The sequence below is a fragment of the Barbus barbus genome (assembly GCF_936440315.1).
Source record: "Barbus barbus genome assembly, chromosome: 33".
NCBI classification, from domain to species: Eukaryota; Metazoa; Chordata; class Actinopteri; order Cypriniformes; family Cyprinidae; genus Barbus; species Barbus barbus.
Genome location: NC_136761.1, coordinates 19,198,204 through 19,223,315, shown reverse-complemented (window position 1 = coordinate 19,223,315; position 25,112 = coordinate 19,198,204). Strand labels below are relative to the sequence as shown.

At 40.0% G+C, this 25,112-nt stretch overlaps 1 protein-coding gene across 1 annotated transcript in view; it reads left to right on the top strand.

The window, feature by feature from the left end:
* The first annotated feature begins 434 nt into the window (after positions 1–434).
* Positions 435–25,112, top strand: part of LOC306852935 (protocadherin-1-like) — a 160,857-nt gene continuing 136,179 nt past the window's right edge. Inside the window, exons 1-3 of the mRNA XM_079390048.1 lie at positions 435–1,076; positions 9,013–9,847; positions 11,557–13,740. Coding sequence (XP_079246174.1) covers positions 9,023–9,847; positions 11,557–13,740 — 3,009 coding nt within the window. The 5' untranslated portion in view covers positions 435–1,076; positions 9,013–9,022. The remainder of the gene's footprint in view (positions 1,077–9,012; positions 9,848–11,556; positions 13,741–25,112) is intronic.

Sequence of the window (25,112 nt, the reverse complement as noted above, 5' to 3'; positions counted from 1 at the left end):
AACCTTGTGGAGCAACGTGCCTGTAAGTACAGCTGTCATTTACATATTGTTCACTATTTCACTATAAATATTCTACAGCTTTTCTGGACATCATGCTCATTTGCATACTAAAGTTGGGAAGTATCTAGCCTATATTTAGATATGGGAAATATGTAGAGCATGGGTCAAGCTGTACACTTGACAGCAGCAATTAGTAATTGGTCACACTTTAGCCAAACCGCAACTGTGTTCTGGAGCCCCAACTTGCCATTGCTCGTATCCATTCTATGACAAAATGAACATATTCGCTTATAATAAGCGGATATGGCAACACTGGCACTTGGTAATGTTTGGGTAAATACGAATGAGGTTTTGTTGTGGAGTCCACAGAAGCACGTATAACAAAGCTCCGCCCTCGACGATTCAAAATGATGTTCTTGTATGAGGGACTGAGCGAGCGAGAGAGGGGGAGAGCGAGAGCGCAATCGGTCGGAAATCACTTCACTCTCACACAGGCTATCCACAGTATAGACGCGCGCGGTGAGCTGCGGCAAGAGCGCGAGCCCCGGCGTCCTCAGTAACACTGAATGGTGAATTGATGATGAGAGCACGCGCACTGGACACTACCGGACATAGCCTTGGAAGATTTTTCTGTTTTCACTTTTACGCACAGACAGTTGTTGACTGAAGGTTGAAGTTTTTGGAGGATGTTGTCGTGTGGAATTGGAGGTTTCGGGATGCTGTGAGCCCGGTCCAGGGTAGCGCTGGTTCGGGGTTTCCTTTCGTGCGCAAGGAGAGGACACGTCTCTCTGATGTGCGTAACCACCGTCAGCCAAGTTGCGCGCTCTTATTTTCTGACGTGACACTTTTCGCTACAGTTCTAGCGGACCCTTCGTGTTAAAAAGAGTAATTTTAAGGAAACCCAAGAGAGCTGACCGCGGAAAAGTGTGCTGTTTTTGTATCGACAGGATTGCGGTGGTGCTGAATTTTGGATATCCAAAGCGCTTGATTTGTGGCGTGCAAAGGGAACGCGGCTCACGGTCCGACTCCATCGGTCAAGACTAGCCTACAACTGAAAGGAGTAACTATCTGTTAAGGTATATGAGTTTTTTTGCCATCGATATTTATACATTTGAACATTTGTTCGTCTTACCAATGTATGCGCTCTCATGTTGTCCGTAAGTGAGGGTATAATAGGAGCTGTGTAGAGATACTTTTCTTTATAGAGAAATGTGTTTGTGTTTCTGTGCGTGTGTGTAAATCATAATCAAGACATAAGTAGCCTATAATATCACCCGATATCAGGTTGCGTGATTATTTGATTTTTCATTATAATAAACGCTGAGCAAATAACTGTGAAGTGCTGCACGCCTCAGTTTAAATATCCCGAATTTATCGATATCTCAAGTTAACATTGCCCTCGATTGTCCTCAGAGCTGATTAGCTCGCATGTGACATGTTTTCCCTACACTACTGCTATTGATTTTTCTACAAGAAACCGAGCGCTGGAGTGGAACTCCAATCTACGCTTGCTATTGCATTTCCACATATATAAATAAGCCATTGACTCCATGCATCATCCACAGAGATAGAACATCTTCATCTTGCTCAAGTGCCGGTCAGTGTATCTTCGCGTAGATTTTAGTCGATTCCTCACTCTAAAATGTAATATTCAACTCTATCCAGTGCGCTCGAGAATGAGCGCATTATAGATGGAAAACAGGAACTGCGCTTATTTCCTGTAAACTTGTTCGACGCTTGTAAGCACTGTTCATAGTAGACAGAATAATGACTTTGTTTAGATGCTGTGAGCTTTTATAGGTAAACCCTTAAGTTTGCTATCTTATTTGGTTATTGCTCGCTCCCACAACACCTGTTGCTCTCGTTTTTGCGCATTTTCTCGCATAGCCTTACTTTTCCATCTCAGTGCGTTTAAAAATTCAGCGGGTAATTTTACCCGCAGAATGTCGACTAGTCAACATTTCACGAGACGTAGGCTACTGATGTCTTTCTTTGCACTCAGTCACCAGTGATCATTACTGAACAATTGAAAGCAATGCCTGTCATAACAGCGGAATCCGGTCTTTCTGGTCGCTCCCGTCGTCGGGTTGCTTTTAAACCTGTTCGTCCGGCTGAGAGAAACAGGTGTGAAAACACGGCAAGGCTTGAACTTTATTCCGCCCAGCTGTGATCGGACATCGATTCTTTCTGCGGTTCATTTGTAGGCAAAGCGTTCAGCCGGATGTAGGCTAATATTGTACAGAAGCCCGCAATGGCTTGCAAATGACCTGGTCTAACTAACTCGGAGCGCATTTATCCGCAGGTAAAATCATTTCCCTTCCGTTCTCGTCGAGATCGTGTTCTGTAGGCATCAGCACAACACACCGGCACTTGAGTGAGATCCTCGTGCTGTTCCAGTAGATTATTGATCTGTGGATCGTATAAACACCTTCTCTTATATTCCACCTCCGTTTCTGTAATGTGCTGAAACTATTTTCGTTGCACAATCTGTACAGTTATAGGTGAATGCGAATTAAATGGGGGGGTGGGGGCGGTTTACCACCTATAAGGACTTGTACTTCCAAAGGAAGTCAAAACCAAAGTTGTTGTGGTCTTCATACATGTTTCAGTGAAATTTTAGTTAGTCAGGGAGTTAAAAACAAAGTTAATCAGGGAGGCTTGTATGTTCATCTATAGGCGCTCGCGAACAGAAATCGCGTAGTCTGAGGAGGAAACCATAGCAACAGCAGACCGCAAGCCTTTCCGATGGTACATTGCCAAAACATAAATGCTATCATGTTTTATCAGTTTATTATAGATTGGCGTTTCAAAATATAAATATCAAGAAGGTGTTTTGAATAAGACCCCTTTAGTTTTGTTATAGTTGGCGTTTGGACGTATGCGCCCTGTCAGGCTCAACTAATTGCGTCCTGCTAGTCTTCTATAGAGATTTGCTTTAAAAAGTTGAAAGAGATCGAATAATTCGTCCATTTAGGGCATTTGATCATGATACAACGTGTCTCCTCATTATAACCAGCCCTTAGTAAACTTGATGGGCGTAAACGCTCCACACTGAGTTCGAGAGTCCAGCGAAACGGGAGGAAATGAGACTCCTCGCGCACACACTGAGACAGATTTAAGGTGATCGCTTGAATGAACCGAAACTTCAACATTGTATAAAGCAGAGATTATGCTGGCATATTTAGGCTAAACTATAGAGATGTTTTCTTTGACATTAAAATGTACCTCAGTTATTCCAAGTAACCTCCTGTAAATGTTTTTAATTTGGCACTTATTACAAATTACATGTTGATTTGACTGTAAATGAAGTGAAATGAACTTGTGGCAGTGAAGTAGTCAACAATATACACAGCACAGTGCCCAGTTGAACGGTAATACTCAAAGAAGTTCAATTTATTTGATGGAGTTTCTAATCTATGCTGTCATACTTTTTTTCTTTTTGATTAATATGTCAGTGTTAAGACTTATTGTATAAATTGAGATTAGTTAAATTAGCATTTTATCCAATGATTTTATATTGCCAATTTCCAGCTAAAAATAATAATATGAATTTCCTTCATTCATCACTTGAAAGACAACATCTAGAATCCTTCAACTATGCATATAAACAATTAATTTAGTGTACGTTTATATTGTTCATGGAAAATAATTGTCTGTTGGTCAAAACGACTAAATAGCAAGCTATCACCCAGTGTTGAGCTTTGCCGTCCTTCATTATTTTCCCATCAGTTTCAAAACAAATACGTATACATTAAGTAAAAATATTATGCCTGTTTTGCTCATTTTATTACAACCTCATCTGTTTAACCCATACTATTAGCAGCAGTCTTCCCGTCTTTGTTTTTCAGTGTGTGTGTGTGTTTAGCCGTGTGTAATGGTGTGTGAGAGTTTGTGTGCCAGCCTTGTGACTGGCCAGCTCTCTCTGTGTAACAGCCTGGTAGACAGCAGCGGGGCAGCAGTTCATCTCGTCTGAAAGCGGGCACAGACTAATCTGGTCCCACAATGGCTGAATGAAATAATTAAAGTAATCCTCTGTGCTTCGCACTTGGCTAGGGAGGGGGGCCTTGGACCACCCATCCTAAACGGGTCACTGAACTCCATGGAGCTGGTGGCCCTTAGAACCTAGATGGCTGCAGTCGAGGACAAAAGCTCACATGAACTCAACTCATTGGCTGTGGACACTGGCATCAAAGTCTTGACGCACTCAGTGTTTAGAATGTGGTTGGTTAGTGTTTATCGCCTGCTAAACTACTTCATTTTAGCTCATTTATGTGGTTTCAGGAGGATTCGTTTGCGTGGTCTCCATGAGAATGAGTGCATATGAATGCGTTTTATTCACAGGTCACTACACACTTTTTCGATCTTCTTGCTGATTAATCGGCAACATTATTCAATTGGTGAGTCTATCGGCTTACCTCGTGTAACAGTAAGCAAATAAATCTTCAGTTTTTATGCTATATTTTTCAAATACGCACTTCAGGTGCGCACTAAAATGTCAGTTGAGCCGGATGAGTTAACCATTAACCTAGGACAGATGCAGTACTCACACTTCCTTCTGAGTCAATCATTCTCCTGGCTTCAGACAAGAGCTGACTCCTGAACCCTCATAAATGTCACCGCCTTAATTTAATTCTTTAATTATCGCAGTGAAACCAGCATGGGGAGGGGTTAGAACAATCATTGACTCAGTGCGTTACCGTGACGCAGTGCCACTGCTGTGCCTCGTCCAGGAATCCGACTCCTGCCATGCCGGTTACGTAAATGCTTTTATTGCTTTATTTTCCCTAGAATCACCTTGCTGTTTCATGCTGAGCTGGATGCCACCTGGGGGGGTATCTTGGCAGAGGTATGCCATCCTCATATTCCCATGGGTTTTTTTTTTTGCTGGCAGAGGAAGGGTGAGCGTTGGTACAATGATGAATTCCTCGTTACAAATCTCTAAAGAGGAAAGAAGGAGAGCGAGACGGTGAGAGTGAGGGAGAGAGAAAATCATACAGCAATTTTAAAGCATGTCAGCGGGGGAGGCTTTAGAGTAGTAATTAGCCCGTTAAATCTGTTAACCTCCCCCTGCGCAACGACACAATGGCCTTCTCGGCAGTATATATATATATGAGCGCGTCTCTGAGAGGGCACGGTAGGGCATAAAAGGACAGTGTGTGTGTGTGTATGAAAGAGAAAGACAGAGAGATGTAGGAGGTGTTGTTACAAGAGACCAGGTGTGAAATGAACATAATGTGGTTTTTGCGGACAGGAAATGAGAGGGGAACCGTGTTCCCCCGAAGGCTGATGTGAAAATTCTGGCCAAATGTACTGTGAATAATCCATAAAGAGCTGATTGTTAGACTCCATAGGGGAAACGCCGATTCACGCCTTTCTTTGCGCTCACAGCTATTGATTATATTAATGACATCCAGCTTATACACAGCAGTACAAGATGAATTAGGCTACACAGCCTGAGAGCCAAGCATAAATTCTCACAGGATTATGACAGTAGTCATAAATACCACACTCTGGTGACGCCTGTCTCCCTGCGAGGAGATCTTAGCTGCGGCTCGACGATGGCACATTTGAAGACATTATTAGAGAGGTGGACGGTGCGTGTTGATTTAGGGCCTGTCATAAATCGCCTCTCTGACCATGTAATGATGACGATCAAAGCTCGGAGGTGAAGAAAAGCCCCACCGACGGCCTATTGTCATTGTAATGGCTAGGCTTTTTGTGTACCTGTGAGAAGGCTAAGTGCTAACTCTCTGCAACTGAAAGGAAAGCCGTCTAGGTAGCAGTGCTTGATTTGACTCTGTTAGGGCCTCCTGTGTCTTGTAAATGTTGTTGTCGTTAAGGCACGCCACACATATGCACTTACACATTTCCATTACAAAGGAGAGTTCTTAGCCAAAAGCCCGAGCCATTGCCACCCTTAAATTTCATATACTCAAACACGTTCAGTTGTTTTCCTATTTTTCATGACCTTCACGTTTTTCTCTAAGATTTTCCATTTTCCCGAGCCTGTGCTCGCAAACACTCACTGATATTCTTTTGCTGTGGTTGTTTTAGATCTTGTGTGTAACTTTTACACACCCACAGATGTAAGGCGCATACATATGTGCGCACGATTTCAGAGAAGAGTGTGGGAAAGGATGTCTACGGCCCACATTGGGGTTCCCAGTGTACAGTGACCCTTAACACAGACTCTTTGCGCCGGGCCCTTGAGAGCGAATGTCGTGAGAGATTCTTAAACCCTTCATCGCAACAAACAGATTCACACGCTTTTCATGTTGCGAGAATGTTTTTGAGCTTTGTTGATTTTTCCAGCACATGATGAAGATGGGATGTTTTGGTTTAGTTTATATATAGTTCTTGTCCTTTTTGTTTAAACAAATAGCATTTGAGTGCCATTTGTTCAGCCCGGTTAATCCTTGACCCAGTGCTTTTGAGGTCCCTGCCCTGCTTTTTCATGTTGACCGTTTTTTCATCAACACATGGTACAAAATTCAACACGCACCTTCAGCAAAGACTCTGACACATCATTGTGAAATGCCAACTCCATAAGATGGTCGTTCGAAACCACAATGAGAGATAGGTTGTTTTAAAGGTGAGGTATTTTTCACCTCTCCAGCCTCCTTTGCGGTCTGCGCTGTTTAATTAGCTGCATGAAAGTGTGCCAGAGTTGTCTGTCTCGACAGATTCAGAATTAGACTGTGAAATTAGTATGAAACGAGTCAAGCTCTCATCATATGTGTGATCAGGGTCACACATTCCACCCTTCATTTCAGCCTCATTAGTGCATTGTTCTCCCTACAGTGTCGTTGCCTTGTGGCTGCAGTTGTGCGAGTGTGTTTGTAGTCACTGGTGTCTTAATTTGTGTGTATTAAAACTGCCTTTAGGGGAGCGTGTGCTTGTTGCAGTTACCTTAGCCATTTTTGTCGCTCTAACCATACATTCTTTGTAATGTGTTTGTGAAAGGCTCACTCCGCTAATGGAAAAATATTGAATGGTACATGCACTAAACTGCTACAACCAATCAATACTGGTGAGTGTATGGAAGAAGCCACTTCCTATTAGTTACCAAATGGCTGCACCAATATGCTGACAGCCATTTTTCTTTGTATATTTGTGGTTTTTAACAAAGTTACACAATGATATTTTTTTTTTCAACCTTATGGAAGGTGACATTTAAAGACTGATTTTTATTCTTTAGGTTTGGTATTCACACAGGCAGAATGTAACTGGTGCCAGTGCTCACACATCCCCCATTGGTTCACCGCTGGGTCGAATTGAGGTGTCTGTCTCCTCTGGACAGTAATCTAGCAGCTCTGCCTCATTAGCCATGGGGAGCGTGGTGGGATAACATTCCACATATGTTACAGGGGTCTGCAATTACCTCTGTGGGAAACATCAAAGTAACCTGACCTTAAACATGTTGGATTAACAGAATCTAATTTATTTATTTGATTGTTCTTTTTTGTGGTCTTTTGCAGTACCTCATGCTACCTCATGCTGAGGTTGTTAATGTTTGGTGAAGTGGCAGGAGGGGGATGTTGTCAAGACGCCCTCTATAGTCCATCTCACACCTCTCCGAGGTTGTGTGATGTTGCAACAAATTGGGAGCCATTTGCTGTGAATAGCTATCTGCTGAAGTGGCCATTGGAAGATTAGAAAACCACACTATTCTCCCATGTGTTCAATAACTTAAAGACAGGAAAGGGAAGATTCACACGTGATACTGTTTTCAAGAAGCCATAATTTTGGTTTCATTTCTCCTTTAAAAATAAATAAATAAATGTTTTGTAGTTTTCTCCCCATGGTCCTAACATAATGGTGGTCTTTCTTTGTCAGAGTAAAAAATATAAAAGGTCGTAGCACCAAACACTCGTCCAAAAGTCCAGTATAGGCCAATAATATAAGCTGCGCAGAAAGACGAAAGAGATCCGCACTCATCCAAATTTAGCCCAAAAGGCTTATATTATTCAGGTCACAAAATTGTGCAAAAAAAGTGCAAAGGTGCAAAAGTTCAAAACAATTTCGGGTATTAACCCTTCCTCAGTGCCATGTGCTACCAAGCTATCACCTGCGCTCATTAAAACACGTATTACCATAATACACTTAATATCACGAAGATACAAAAACAATACACATTTATATCTCAAAACATATCCAAATAAAGCAAATACATTTACAAATCAACCAAATTTGGTGTTTGCTTGGTATAAAATAAAAAAATAAATAAATACAAACCCAAAGATTTACCATCAGATTTATTTATTATTTTTTTTAGTTTAGTTTTACTGTTTTGCCCCCAGTTTTCACTGTGATTTTGGATTTATTTGTATTACAGAATAAAGTACAGGTTTTAGATAAGGGTAGGAATTGAGGTAAAGTAACTAAAATAAATATTAAATAAATAAAATGAATAACTTTTTTTTTCTATATGCTGAGAGTAACATTGTCCAAAAATAAATTTAATTGTACTTCCTAAGATTTTTTTGGTTTTGGCTGAAATGATGCATACGACTCTGGGAGATGAATAAAAAGAATCGTGTTGGTTGATTTTGATGGATTTCACACTTTCGTTGACCCCATGCATGGTTCTGGAAATGAGAGCTGAGACAGTTTATCAATAGCTTGAAAAAGGTAGATCAAGCAGAGTAACAGAATTATTTGAATGGACATCACTTGTCTGCTAGCTTCTTCCTCTCGTAGGGTCAGTCAGCCAATGCATCTCTCAGGAATACGGGCATATGTTGTCTTTATGAATTAGACATGACATGAAGTTTGCAGAATGAAGGTCAAACACAAGTAACTGTTTGTGACACATTTACTACCTCTAAAAAGGAGAGGTTTACAACACATGAAGGGGCGATCAATCATAAATCTCAGGGAATCAGTACCATAAAACTCAGTGGCTGCCATCGCTTTACAGGCTTCTTGGCACTGTCAGAGACTTTGATGGATTATGTCTGAAGAATGAATGTTTCTCTAATCTTATTTGTTTGTTTGCTTGATCTTTTGCAGCAACAGACTGATGATGTGCCAGAGTGCCAATGCGATGTGGTCACGGTGGAGTGCCATGCTAGTGTGGATGTTCCTTCTCCTCTGTTGCTCTGCAAATGTAGTCAGCACCATCATCTACCAGGTGACCGAGGAGCAGCCGCCTAACACACTGATTGGCAGCTTGGCATCTGACCAGGGCCTGCCAGACACCGGTCACCTTTACAAGCTCGAGGTGGGCACACCTTACCTCCGTGTCGATGGCAAAACTGGAGAAATCTACACTACGGAGACCCCAATCGACCGTGAGACTCTCAAGGACTGTCGTAACCTTTTCGAGGGCGATCCTTGTTTCCTAGAATTTGAGGTATCTATTACAGACCTGATGAAAGGCACAGGACCTCGGCTCATCGAAGGCCGCATCGAGATCTTGGATGAGAACGACAACACTCCACAGTTCTCTTCACCCGTCTTGACACTGTCGATCCCAGAGAACACGCACGTGGGTGCGCTTTTCCCAATACCCGTGGCCACCGACAAGGATTCGGGAAGTAATGGCATCGCCGATTACGCACTAACGACTGGCCCTGAAGCTGCTAACCTTTTCAGCCTGCAGGTGGCACAAGACTCAGATGAGAAATTGCCACAACTCATTGTATTGGGAAACCTGGATAGAGAGCAGCGAGATTCATATGACCTCAACATAAAAGTGGTCGATGGAGGCTCTCCACCCCGCCAGAGTAGCGCCCTGCTCAGGATCACCATTACAGATGCTAATGACAACGTGCCCAAATTTGAGAAGTCACACTACGAGGGTGAGCTCCCAGAAAACAGCCCAGTGGGTCATTCTGTTCTACAAGTAAGTAATCTCTTTTTTAAGTCATACTTTCTATCTAAAACTAAACAAATGTTATGTCATATGCTGGAAAATTATATATTCTTGAATGCGTTGTATTTCATGTTGCATGAAAGTGCCTGCTGAATTCATAATAAATTATTCTTATAATTATTATATTTAAATTTTATACAGTGACTGTTTATGTATATTTAATGTTTATTATATAAAATATGAATCAAGTAAAAATGTTGTGACACAAGTGTCTCAATAAACGTACCTGTAAGAAAGCATACTGTATGTTATGCTAAACATTTAGATTGGGCAATAAGTAATAGAGGAGCTGATTTGACAGCTTGGCAATAGAAGTGCACTTAAGCCCCACATACAGAGCCTGACAAGCTCTTGTAAATGGAAGTCTCAGTTATCCCGATGGGCTTTGGCCTCGGTTCCCACACAACAGGGTTAAATCGGAAGAAATGGGAAAGCCAAATCATATTTTCACAGGCAATCGATTGATGCCTCATGGTCCCTTTAAACACAAGCTTTACAAAACAGGAGCGAGGTATTGACTGGCGGTGAGAATTACATGTTGAGTTGTTGTGGAAACGAGAGCACTGCTAAGATTAGGATAGCCGTGAAGGCTGGAAGCTTTCCAAGATCAATCTGAGGCAAGTGTCCAGGCAAAAATTGTTTTATTAATGACTGGTAATCTCTCAGTCAACAATTAATCCATGCAACCAAGTTGTATTCAAAGAGTATGTCAGAAGACTTTATTTTCCTCTCAGTCCTCAATAGCATTCTTTGAAGCCAAAATAAATAAGCAGTAGTGGTATTAAAACTTAATTTTGTGATTTCAGAGGTTGGAAATGTTGATGGAGTGTTTCAGCTTGTTCAGAGAAATGCTCTTCAAATACATAAAATTAAATGAATTCCCAGTTTGCATGGAGGATGAAATGGAGTGACTCATATAGAGCAATAATAACTTAAGCACCATGAATAATCTTATGACTGCTTCAGATTAAGGCTGTTCGCTGTAATACATGGACTGAAACACCATGCACGTTTCATACACAGCCAAAGACGGAAAGAGGAGAGGATGCAGCAGGAACAAGGGAATCTTGATTGCTTGAAAGCTTTAATCAAGCCACACTTCGATTTAGAGCTGTTTAAATTTATTCCCAGGTCCACTATAGACCAGAAAAAATTATAGAAATCTGTGCCAAGACTGAGTAATTTAAGTGATTTAATCTCAAATCTCAAATTAATTTCATCTAGCAAACTACAGCTAATTTTGGAGAATTTAATTTAACACAAAACACAACCCAATCATATTTAACCCCTCTGAGTAAGTGCATTTCCCATTTCTCTCCTTATATAGGCCTATTGAAAATTGAATAATAATAGCATTATGGTATTACTAATTAGTGAAAGCACAAGCTGTTTTCTGGAATCAAATGATGTGTGCTTTATTTTAAATTTCAGGGAAATTCAGTTAATTTATTAATTAGTCTGATGTAGTTCTTGGATGAGCTTAGGGTCTTTTTTTAAGTGTGTTTTTGGCATGCAAATTCATTGACACTTACAATGATCTTTATCCGTTTACGAAGGTCCTGACCAAGCATTTTAATCCCTATACTGACATTGATGTGTAAACCTGTGATTACATAAACTGTTTTGCAAATGAATGTTTCAGTACTTTGCTTAGTTTCATTTGTGTTGTGTTGATTTAGGTGAAGGCCAATGACTCTGACATGGGACCCAATGGAGAGGTGACCTACAGCCTCCACCAGGCATCACCAATTGTCCAGAGGCTCCTTAGCATTGAACGCAACACAGGCATCATTTTCGTCAAAGGCTCGGTGGATCGTGAAGATATCAGCATGCTCAAGTTCTACGTCCAAGCTAAAGACAATGGTCCACAATCGAAGAGCTCCAAAGCCCTCGTGACTATTACAGTGAAGGACCAGAATGACAATGCACCCTTAATCAGAATCCGGGGCATTGGCCTTGTGACACATGAAGATGGTGTTGCTAACATATCGGAGGACATGCCTATAGGCACAGCTGTGGCTCTGGTGGAGGTATCAGATCGTGATGAAGGTGAAAATGCAGTTGTGACCTGTGTGGTCGCAGGGGATGTCCCATTCCAGCTGCGTTCAGCTAGTGAAACAGGTAACGACCGCAAGAGGAAATACTTCCTCCAGACAACCATGCTGCTGGACTACGAGAGGATCAAAGACTATAGGATTGAAATTGTGGCCGTGGACTCTGGCAACCCTGCACTATCCAGCACAAATTCCCTGAAGGTGCAAGTGACAGACATGAATGACAACTCCCCGGTCTTCTCGCCCTCTTTGTACGAGGTAGAATTTGCTGAGGAGAACCAGCCAGGTGACAAGGTTCTGGATGTGGTAGCCACGGATGCCGACAGTGGGACTAATGCAGAGCTGACATACAGTATAACTGGTGGATCAGTCCCAGAGGGGCTATTTGAAATTAACCCTAACACAGGAGAAGTGCGTGTCATGAGCCAGTTGGACCGTGAACAATTAGATCACTATCAATTTCTAGTCGCAGCAGCTGATAAAGGTGTACCAAGCTTGAGAGGAACTGCCACTGTTGTTGTTAAGGTGCTCGACAGGAATGACAATGACCCTAAATTTATGCTCAGTGGTTACAGCTTTTCAGTCCAAGAAAACATGCCACCCCTTAGTCCTGTTGGAATGGTAACAGTCAACGATCGCGATGAGGGCGACAATGCTCGTGTTCAACTCTCTGTAGAACCAGACAATGGCAAGTTTATGATTCAAAATGGAACGTACACCATACTTTCGACTATTTCCTTCGACAGAGAAAAGGAGAGCACCTACAGTTTCCGACTTAAAGCTATTGACGGAGGTGATCCACCACGTTACTCCTATGTTGGCATTACCATTAATGTTCTTGATGAGAATGACAATGCGCCATATGTCACCAAGCCCTCAAACTCTTCATACAAGTTCTTGGATCCCCGCACCAGCCCAGAAACCCACGTAGAACGTGTTGAGGCAGAGGACATGGACATCGGTTTAAATTCGGAGCTGGAGTTCAGTATTGTAGGGGGCAACCCGCATGGCTTGTTCCGCATCTCTTCAGAAGGTGAGGTTACATTGGCTAAAGAGTTCACATCCAAACACATTGGTCTCCACCGTCTGGTAGTAAAAGTTAATGACAAAGGCACACCACCACGCCATACAACTGCACTGGTGCACATTTATGTCAATGAGACCATCGGCAATGTCTCCCACGTCGAAGGACTTGTTGGACACAGTCTTTATACACCACTTGAAATGGACATTGCGGGAGATCCCGATTATTCTCGAGACGGGCCAAGTAACATTATTTTTGCAGTCTTGGGTGGCTTTTGTGTGGTTGTTCTAATCATTGCAGTGGCTATGATCATCAGGCATGTCATGCTGAAGGAGAATAAAAGTGGCTACCAGGCAGGCAAGAAGGAGACCAAAGACCTCTATGCCCCCAAACCAGGACCTAAGAGCAACAAGAACAAGAAGGCAAAGAAAAGCAAAGCTCCAAAGCCTGCCAACCCATCTGAGGAGGATGAGGGGGATAGTCTCCAGAAAGGCCTAAAGTTCAACCTCATGAATGATAGCGTCAACGATAGCCCAAGGATTCACCTGCCGCTCAACTACCCCCCTGGGAGCCCAGACCTGGGGCGACACTATCGGTCTAATTCTCCTCTGCCATCCATTCAGCTCCAACCTCAGTCACCTTCTGCCTCAAAGAAACACCAGGCAGTGCAGGACCTGCCGGCCACCAACACCTTTGTAGGAACCGGGGACAACAACTCAACAGGCTCAGACCAGTATTCGGATTACAGCTACAAGGCCAACTCTTCAAAATATAACACCAAACAGGTAGGAGATGACTTCGAAAGCATGGCAAGGTACCACAGCACAGGGTACCAAAGCCCAGGGTACCCCAGCCCTGGGTACCACAGCACAGGGTATCACAGCAACATGGTGTGGACTAAGGGCATGTATTAAGGGCTGGAACTGAATGAATGTCAAACCAAAGCTGCACTGATCACAACTCCCATGCACATCATTTGATTGACAGAAGTTTGTTTTATTTGTCAACCTTTTTTTTTTCTTAAATTTTGTAGTATCGTTTATGCTCTGAAGGAAAAAAAATACTTAAATTAATTACTACTTATTTACATGAAGGAGACAATCCTACACAGTCTTATTTCCATTTAGATTTTTTTTTGAGAGGATCATTTTCAGTTGGACAGTGTTTATTGCTCCCCCTCAAAAGATGAACAGAACTGCTTTCAAAAACCTTTGAAACACATTTGTGATATAATAACCTTTATAATAATGAAAACCTTGACCAGAGAGATGTGCCTTATTTTTTGCTCTGAAAGACAACACATAATAGCCGTTATTGTTTTGATATCTTTTGTTAGGCTAGCTTTAGGTAATTGCACAATTGTTAATGTGTCAAAATGATTCTAAAAAGCATTATTTTCTTCTTCATAAAGAAAACTGTGCGCTAAGTTAAAATACACAGGAAGGTCGGACAAGTAAGCTCAACATATTTGAATGTTTCCACGGCACATTTTGGCGGGCATTAAAAAATTAATTTTTAATTATTTGGACCCTGTTTAGTTGGAGTTGAAGTGGGTTATTTTTACAGATTAATAGCGAGTAATTCCCCTGTTCTTTCTCAAGTTTCGCATACAAAGAGTGCCTTCATTTTGTTATGTACACAACTAAGTGGAATGGCTAAATGTAGATTAATAATCAGCTATAAACGCCAGAGTGTGTCATTGAACATTATTGAATTATTAACTGCGGGATTTTCTACTAGGCTGTGAATAATGTCACGTTCACTGTAAATAGAAAGCTACTTGACATTAAAACTCTTATCACTTTTCTCTAGTACTTTTTTCTAGTACTGAAAAGAAAACCAAAAATAAATAAAAATTTTCTTTGACTGCGTTAGCAAACCTTTGGAGACAATCATTGAAAAAAGTTTTTTGTTTTGCAATTTGTATATTGTGAATGTTAATAACCAGCTATATGTGCTGTTGCGTGTGTGCGTATTCATCCCTTAAGATGTTTGTTTTGTTCTGTTGCGGAATGGCGATGAACAACCTGAATAGCTTTATACAGAAGAATTTGCTTAATTGGTTTTTATCAAAATTTTCTTGATACCTGATGTGTAAATAGAACCAACAGATAGATCTTGAGATCTCAGCTGCTTTGATAGTGGCTTCATCCTCCATTTTGTACATTTGAAGTCTGGTTCTAAGTGAAATGTGTTCATATTTAAAGCAATAATCACGTGTGTTGTTGTTATGCTGGAAAGATGCAATGTTGCAGGAGCGACTAGTTTACACACAATGCAGCATACGCATGCATACGACCCTTTGCATTCTATGTGGAGTGTGTATCATCTGTGGAACTGTATTTAAAGCTGCAGACATCCCCATTTGTGTTTAATTTCTTTTATGTGTTATTTTGTTTCTGTTGATTTGCAATTTGTATTTTGTAATTTTTACAAGTAAAGCAAGTTGGCTTTCAATAAAACTTTTGTGAAGGTGTTACATTGTGGATTTAATGTTAAACAGAAACAGTGCATTGAAATTACTCACCAGGGGACATGAATTTTTAAGGTACAGTATTTAATTTCCATATTATATTTATTTATGACATTGCCCTTTCTATATATCACATTTTACCAGTAAACATTCACTTTTTATTTACTAACCGACACCATAAAAATCTCTACTTCAAAAACTATTTGAAATTCTCTTGGTACCAGCGAGAACAGGTCGATGTGCTTGCATTACTGCAGCTATTATTTCAAGCTCCCTAAGTTGATGGCTAAACAAATGGATTGATTTTTCTTTACTATTCAGCAAGTTTAGTTTTATAGTATTCTTATATCTTATGTGATCCATGTCTTAACACAATTAATATGACACATTTACAGCATTGCTCCTTCGGGATCGAGCCAAATACTGAGTCACTGAGCTTTACAAATGCATTCATTTTTTTTTTTTTTTTTTTTTTTTGTATTTCATGTGTGTTTTTGTTTTTCTCATTCATGCTGCACATCACAGGAACACAATCATGTTCTAAGAGGATTTGAGCAGTGCAGACTTGGCGTATCCGAATGACCCTAGAGGAAAGTGAGGTGTTTTGTACAGGTCCTGTCAATCAAAGCCCTTTTTTGGCTCTCATCCTTAGATTCGAGGAATGGGATCAAGGGATGGTTGTCAGAGGTCTTGTTAGGTTTTTTTGTACTATTCGATTGTCTTCTTGTATGCCGGCAGCTAATCTGGGCCCCAAAAAAGACACACACACACACATGCAGCCTTTCCTGCCACTGCCGACCATTTAAATTCTAGCAGCGTCTGCGCTTCTTAAAAGCTGTCGATTTTGCCCTCAGCTTGCACCATCACCATGGCAACGGACTGACCAGTGTGTGTTGTATGCTGACTCACAGACTGTTCTGAGTGCAGGTGGGGGGAGACAGAGAGAAAGAGAGACTTGGAGAGATAATGGGGGATGAATAGAAAGAGGGCACGAGAAAGAGAGAAAAAAAAAAAATATATATATATATTTCTGTTAATTCACACCATTCTTCCATGTACTCAGTTCATGGTGCTAATGGAAGAAACAGGCCATTTATTCATTCATTTGGTCACATTCTCTCCTGTCATTGGTGAGTGCTGTCCACTTTATCATTTTTTCATGAAAATCCACTTGTATTGAATATTAGACTCTACTGTACCTTAAGTTTGTCATTGTCCCTGTGTTTTCCTCTCAACGACAGAAATCCAAAGAAGGGGATAATGCAGCCTTAATACAATTCCTATATGTATATGCATAGCGTTTCATTTCTATATGTTGTTCAGTATGGGATATCATGCAAAATATAGCATCACGGTATTAACAAGTTAGCAAAGTAATTATACATATTTTTAAATTTTACCCTACCTTTAAAAGAGCTTTAGCTTTGCATGCTTGTCTAGCCTCCACTTGTTTCTCCCGGGTTGTAGAGACTTCAGTCGGAGCGTGACTGCGAATTAGTGAATATCATTTTGAGTGGATGTCGGTTTGATGTCGGTCCTTTTATGTTTCCATGATTTAGGAAAACAGGAGTTGGAAGATAAAACAAGAAGCTGTCCATTTCTTCGAAGTTGTCTTTTTTTCTCTGTCTAGTGTGGTGTGGTCTTGTGACTGTAACCGTTACAGAGCGAGAATCTATTTTGTGAAGTGTGAAGTCAATTATGCAAAACAGTTCTGTGGTCCAGGCTGCGGTACATCAGCTGCAAGTCACCCTTTAGCAGTCCATGGCCTCAGTAGTATCTTTATCTCAGCAGTCTGTCCACCTTTCTCGCCTTTAAATAAGCAAATAAATGCCTACTATTGCTTAGCGGTTAATCAGGCGGAACAAACTCGCCAGTAATAATCGTGAGTCATCAGGAGAGAATATAGCTGGAAAACAAAATTGTTTCAAATGAACTTTGAAGGAATATTAAACAACCAGCTTCTTTTGCATTATTCAGGTGTCGTCATTGACAATGCAAGGCTAATTAAAATAAAGAGCTGTTAATTGTGATGATGGACCTTTTTTCTCCCTCCTCCCACCTTGACATGTATTTGATGACACATAGATACGATGGAGAATCACTAGCTTTGTCTGTCTAGCACCTGCAAAAAGCCCCAGACTGATAGCATCTTTTGTGTGCATTTCACAGGGGAAATTGCACCATTTGGAGTGATGCCACTAAATTGCACACGCTCTTTGCACACTGACTATTTTGCATGCTTTGTTATACTTGTGTATATTTCTGCTACATGAGAAAAAGCCATGATTGGGTTGGTAAATCATGATGTACAAAGATGAAATTGAGATACTAAGTCGTAGTTATGAGATGACAACTTCAAATGGACTTAAATTGAGATGTATGGATGAATGTCGAAACTGAAATAAACATTATGATGAATGATATAAGGTTAAGTCGAAATTATGAAATGCTAAGTCTCATGAGATGATTAAATAATCAATGAGATAAATGTCAGAATTATTTCAATTTTTACTTCAGCTTTATATATATTATATTATATGTATTTATTTATTTATTTTTTCCCCTATGTGGCAGACATGGGCTTTCACAGCCACTGTGGAACTGGTCATTTCTGTTACTGCACCCATTCTTTTGAGTTTTGTTGTAGGAAGGGAAGAAGGAAGGATAGATGGAAGAAAGGAAGGAAGTGACAGTGACATTTCTTGTGTTTTGAGCTTTCCTTCTGGTTTTGTTGAGGGCAGGAAGAAAGAAAAGAAGTGGAAGGAAGTGACACTGGCATCTATGTCAGTGCATTGCCATTCCCATAGTTTTACCAAGAGGAAAAGATTGAAATGGAAGGAAGGAAAGAAGAAAGAAAGGACACTGACATTTCTGCCTTTTGAAGTTTGAAAGTTTTGTTGAGGAAAGAAAAGAATGTTGTGAAAACGAGTTGTGAATAGCTCTGTTACTTCACTTCTCAATAGTGTTTGAGGTGTGAACCTAATGAGACACAAAACTAAGCTTGTCTTTTTGTTTGTGTTGGCCCATGACACCCTGTTGTAATATTCTAATTAGCTGCCAGGGCTTTTCATAACATGTTTTTTTTAGGCTTGTTGTACTGTACTCCTAAATTTTAAATGATACCATGAAGATGTCACTTATTACATGGCTTAAAATTTTGGCCCCTTAGCGCCTCCATGTTACTGCTGTTCTTGTTTCACAGGATGCGTCGCCTGTCCTGTGGGCTTAAATCTGGGACAACAGTGGCAGACAGGTAGATGGCCTTTTTGACGCACACACAAAGGAGTGTTTTTACCGCTCTGTAATCAGTGAATTCCTGAGAGTACAAATCACTCAGCGAAGGAAAATGAATCTAGCCTTTCTAGTGTGTTTGTGAGTCATGGTGAAGGCACGTGTGCAAGTCTTTCCAGCTCTTGCGGGAAAGATAAGGGGACACGCATGCACAAAGGTGAGCGGGAACACAAAGGTTCCTCTATGTGGAACTCTGACGTTCCCTGTCAGAGCCTCTCTCATTAAGCAGCCCGTCTCTGGGCTCTCACTACAACCCGACATCAAGGTCAAACACATTAGCTCTCATTTAGCTCCATTATCTAGATTATCTGAGCAGATCTAATGATAAGTATTAGCAAAGTTCAGCTCTGTGGTCGATGTTAAAGAACTAGCCGACTGTCAGCTGGTGCTCAGTTCGGATGGAGGCCTCATATGCAGCCATATGGCTCTCTTGGGGCATATGTGTACAATTATTTTAATGGTCTCTGATTAGTAATTAGTGTGTTAGGACATGCTAATTGGGAAATGTTCCCGGTTAGCCTTCAGGGCAGCTTGGATGGAGATCAATGGAGATACCAGATTTCTAACCAAAAGTTAGAAAGCAATCTTTTTGCAATCTCAGTGAACAGAAAACCTGGTAATCACACACTTATTTCATCTAGAGGTCTTATAAATGTTTCAAACTGTGATCAGATTTGGCAAGCCTCAATTTGAACTCAAACATTTCTTGTCATATACTTGGGAGTCAAGATTTTCTGAGCTATTCTGTACAACTAATTAATGTGGATACTCTTACTTAGCTAGTAAAATCACCTAAAGCAGCCTAAGATTGGCTGTTGGCCAGTTTTAAAGGGGTTTGTGACACTTTTCAGCAGGTCTTGCCTGCAAAAAAACAGATTAACACCAGCTTGGTCATGCTGGGAGACCATTATTGAAACAGGTAAGACCATCAAAACAGTTCAAGCTGCAGATATCAAAAGATAGGAATAATTAAGATTTTTTTTTTTATTATGTTCACAAAGGCTACATTTATTTGATCAAAAATACAGTAAAAATAGTACTATTGTGAAATATTCTGACTTAAAATAAGTTTTCTATTTTAATAAATGTTTAAAATTGAATTTATTCCTGATGGCAATGCTGAATTTTTATCAGCTATTACTCCAGTCTTTAGTATCACATTATCCTTTAGAAATCACGCTGATGTGGTGCTCCAATGCTCAGTTATTTACGATTGTATCATTGCTGAAAACTTTGATTCTTTGGATTCTTTGATGAACAGAAAATTCAAAATTGTATGTTATAGATATCTTAATTGTCATTTTTAAAAAAAATTTTAATGCATCTGTGCTGAATAAAAGTATTTTAATGGTTGCAGAATAATGTCACAAAAGGTTTTTTGACCACCAAATCAGCATATTAGAATGATTTCTGAAGGATCATGCAACACTGAAGCCTGGTGTAATGGTTATAAATTTAATTAAAATATTTGTAAATAGTTATATATTTATATATGTCTCTATTTAATTCTTTCTTTATTTCATTGCATGCTTGATTGATTTATTTTCTGGTTTTATTCTTACTAAGGATATATGTAGGGATTATGCTGCATTTGAGACTTAATGGTTAGAGAGTCGGACTCGTAATCCAAAGGTTGCGGGTTCGAGTCTCGGGCCGGCAGGGATTGTAGGTGGGGGGAGTGAATGTACAGCGCTCTCTCCACCCTCAATACCATGATTGAGGTGCCCTTGAGCAAGGCACCGAACCCCCAACTGCTCCCCGGGCACCGCAGCATAAATGGCTGCCCACTGCTCCGGGTGTGTGTTCACGGTGTGTGTGTGTTCACTGCTGTGTGTGTGCACGTTGGATGGGTTAAATGCAGAGCACGAATTCCGAGTATGGGTCACCATACTTGGCAGTATGTCACTTCACTTATTAAAGTTGTCCTCTGGGGTCTTTCTCAGGTTGATAAAGGCCCAAGCGGTACATAAAACGTTTCTCTTTATTTACCTTTCTCTTATTCTCTCCCCTGTCACTTTACTCTTGTGGGCTGTCATTGTTTCTGGGTGAGGTGTCGTGTGGCGTGTGGTGACTGCACTCTTTGCCTGTGCAACTGCAGAATCCGACTGCTACTCCACTTCTCTCCTCCCCGGAGGCCCATCCACACACCCTGGCATTGTCAGGCAACATCTGCTGAAATTACGCCTGGCTGTCCCCTTCCTGCGTGCACACACATACTCACTCTCCGCACAGATGCTGACAGAGTCCATCTTTATAGGTCCTGACAGCAGATGAATAAACTCACTCGCGCTCGCTCAACTACAGACAAATGCACACACGCAGATGCGCTTGGCTGCATGGACAGAAATTAGCCTCATAATCATAAAAACGAACATGAAATCCAATCAAACCCTTCATGTGCACAGTCAACAGAGTTTAATCCCTTTATTTATGCATTTGCTAGCTCTAAATTTGAAAAAAAAAAAAAAACAGGCTTCACTTTGCATAGCCATTAAGAGAATTTTAGTCCAATGATGTTACAGAGATTTTCATGGTGCATGTTTATGACACATTTAGCGTTCTGCCTCACTGCTCCGCTCTTCTGCCTCATAAGGCACTTGCTGATCGCTGTGTCTACAGATCTGTTTTTAATTTCACAGTGAGGATACAGAGAGAAAAAGGCAGCAGTGCAGTGTGCACGTCTTTACCCTTGTCTTTACATTGCTAAGCTGTTGCTTGGTCACCTGCTGAGAAAGGCCAGAAAGGCCATGCTGCCATGTTCCATAATTATTTAGTTCTTCCTGGCCAAACATAAAGTCAACAGCAAACACAGTAATGCTAATATGACTAAATGAGTTTGAGTAGCTATTACTGCTGATTACGGTTGTGCATTTGTGATGTTGTTTGCTACTGGACAACATTCAGGAGGACTTTGTCTTTTTTTTGCTTTTGTTATAAATTATTTTTTACTTTTTTTCTGATAAACTATCATTCAGACGTCTCTTATGCTCATCAGGGCTGCATTGATTTGATCAAATGCAGTAAAAATAGTAATATTGTGGAATATTATTACAATTGAAAGTAATTAATTTCTGTTTTAATTATTGCTGTCAAACAATTCATCGCGATTAATCGCATCCAAAATATAAGTTTTTGTTTACATAATATATGTGTGTGTACTGTGTATATCTATTATGTATATATAAATACACACACATGCATGTATATTTAAGAAAAATATGTTACGTTTATATATTAAATATGTCTATATATGATATAATTTATGTGAATATAAATATATACATGTACATAAATATTTTCAAAATATATGTTGTATGTGTTTGTCTTTATATATATACATAAATATACACAGTTCTCACCCATATATTATTAATCGCGATTAATCATTTGACAGCACTAGTTAATATACATGTGTGTATATATATATATATATATATATATATATATATGTATATGTATATGTATATATATATATTTATTTATTTATTTTATTTTTTTTTTTTTCATGATAGAAAAGCTGAATTTTTAGGAGACAATCCTCCAGTGGTGCTCAAAAACATTTATTATCAAAGTTAATAAAAAAAAAAAAAAAAGAAAACATTTATTTGAAAGCATTTATTTGAAATGTAAAAAAATCATAACATTATAAATGTCTTTGTCACTTTTTATCAATTGACTTCATCTTTGCTGAACAAAAGTATTAATTTCTTTTTACTGACCCCAAACTTTTGAAAGGACATTTGTAATTGTCAACTTTTAGGTGTACACTGGTATATAGGTCAGCATCAGGTTAACGGACATGGACATGCCTCCAATTTTGATCTCGTAAGCTCTTTTAAGACTGCAAACTCAATGTTTAGAGCAAACCAAGAAGCCATACGGACAGAGCTAAAATGGCCCCAGGTGATTTGGCTAGTATCGCTAGTAAATGGGAGTGACAGAACAGATGTTTTTTTTTAGCATAATGGCACACACACTTACATACCTACACTCTCACAATCTGGACCCGCATAGAAAGGCATAAACATGTTGCCAACAGGTTAATGGATTTCGCTGTGGTGAATGTAAATGTGTGTAAAGTGAATAGCTTTGTTGCTTCGTCCTCTGAGCAGAGGGTGGGGCCTTGATGACCTTTGACCTGTGCAGTGGTCTCCAGTACATGTTGCAGACGTCTCTCGTGCCTGTACCAGGCTGTTAGCAGGTGGCACGGATCTGCCAAGGCGTGCGCTCACTGACCTGTGCTACAACCCCCAACACTCACCGTCTGTGTGTGGGTGTTTATGCGAGACTGATACATGAAGAATCCGCTGCATTTTTGTGCTCCTCATAATGATTTTTTTCAGGTCTTTATCACAGGAAGCTGTGTGATTGATGTCGGAGAGAGATTTGACCAGTATCTCAAGCATGTGGTTGAAATAAGGCAAACTGTACAGCAGGAAGCATCGTAATGTTTACAGGATATGGCTACTTAGACACATGATACTTGTGGGTTCCATACGTTTTCCATTAGGTATTATATCCTTTTTGTCCTTCTGTCTTTGTTTTCATTCCGATAAGGCAGTAAGCTCTTTGTTCTTTCTATATTATTTAGTTAAATTAATTATTAGATTAAAAAATAATTTAAAAACCACAACTAATGCATTTAGCAACAATACATTTATCTATTTATTTGAGCAAATATTTGCTAAATTTTATATATATAATTTGGAAACGCATACAATATTGCTTGATAAATAATTTTTGGACAATTTAGCCCCGCCCACATTCAATCCTTCAATCCACTCTTATTTTCACATCAAATATGTCAAAATATTGGCTTTTATTGTGTTTTAACTTTTAACTTATTTTTTTCTTCTTCTTCTGGACAGATCTATCACTTGGAAATGTGTCACATTTCACCTAGTCAGGATGTGGTTTAATATAGTAAACCAGATGTAAACATTTCCTTTCCCATCCCACCCCATATTTTTCCCCCAAGATTAAATTGTACAGCTCATCTCTGATTTTAATGTCTCTGTCTGTCTGTTGCGCACTCAGTAGACACTCACTTAAACTTCCTTCATCTCGAATCAACTTTTGAGTGACAAACGGCTGGGCTGGGGCATCAGGGCATATGATTTATTTGGCGTACCTTAGAGAAGCCATTAGTCATGTCTATATTTAACGTAGCTCTGCACTGGTGCCCACCTCTCATGTGCCAACTTGGCAGAGAAAAGAGAAGAGATTGGAGAAAGAGAGAGCGAGAGATTGAAGATAGAATGTCTCATGGATAGGATGTAGAGTATTCAACAGCCATCAGCACTACTGGCTTCATCGGCAGAGTGAGAATTGGTCTTGTGGTCGGCTGCCATGAGAGGCAGGCATCGCTGCATACTGGTGTGTGATTGCAGTCAACGGGGGGTTTGTTAGAGGAACAAGGCTACAGGAAGGGAATCAGAGAGAGGTGGGACCCTGTTGGGAGAAGGGTTGATTTTTGTTTCTCTCTCACAGGAAAATGCATTTGGTGACTGAATGAAAGAAGCAGGTGAGAGAAATGAGAAGATGATAAAGAAAGAATGATTTATAAAACTGGAAGAGCTCAGTGAGAAAATTCATATATACGTTGTATATTAACCTGTTCTTTCAAAAAAGATTTTCCGTACCCCCGTAAGTCAGCTTTGAGTTTTGCTAAAGAGCATGGTTTTGATTTTCAGTGGAAGAGCAAATTAAATTTTGTTCAGTTTCCATATAAATTTACCATATTGCTTTAGAAGACTTGGGATATAGTTCATAGTGCTATGGATCACTTTAATGATGCTTCATGGTTTTTTTTTTTTTTGTCATTTTGGAGCTTGACAGTCGCAGCCGTCAATGACATGTATTATACTGAAATGGCCAACATGTTTTTTCGATTAAAAAAAAAAAAATAAAAAATCAGCTTTTGTGCTCTATATAACAGGGTCATACAGATTTAGAACAATACGAGTATTGTATTGTCATATTTGGTAAACTATTCCCATAAGGTGTAAAAGAGATGGTGAGATGAGTAAAGGAACGGAAAATAAGCTGGGGTTTCAATGAACACAAGAGGAAGTATCTCTCACTCATCTATCGATCTCTCAATCTATCGGTCAATCTGTACCAGTCCCTGTGGGGGTCTTTTTCAGCCTCGTGGCAGCGTGGCTCGACAGTGAGAAAGCGAACCTTCAGTCTATACTGACCATACATGCACACAGTCAGACAGTTCATTTTTATTAGAGCCAAAATTATTATTATTTGAGGTTAGAATTATATACACTTCAGTTTAAATGTTTTTGAAAGAATCAAGGCAGCATTTATTTGATCAAACATACAGTAAAAACTGTAAAATTGTGAACTATTATTACCATTTAGAATAACTCTTTTCTATTTTAA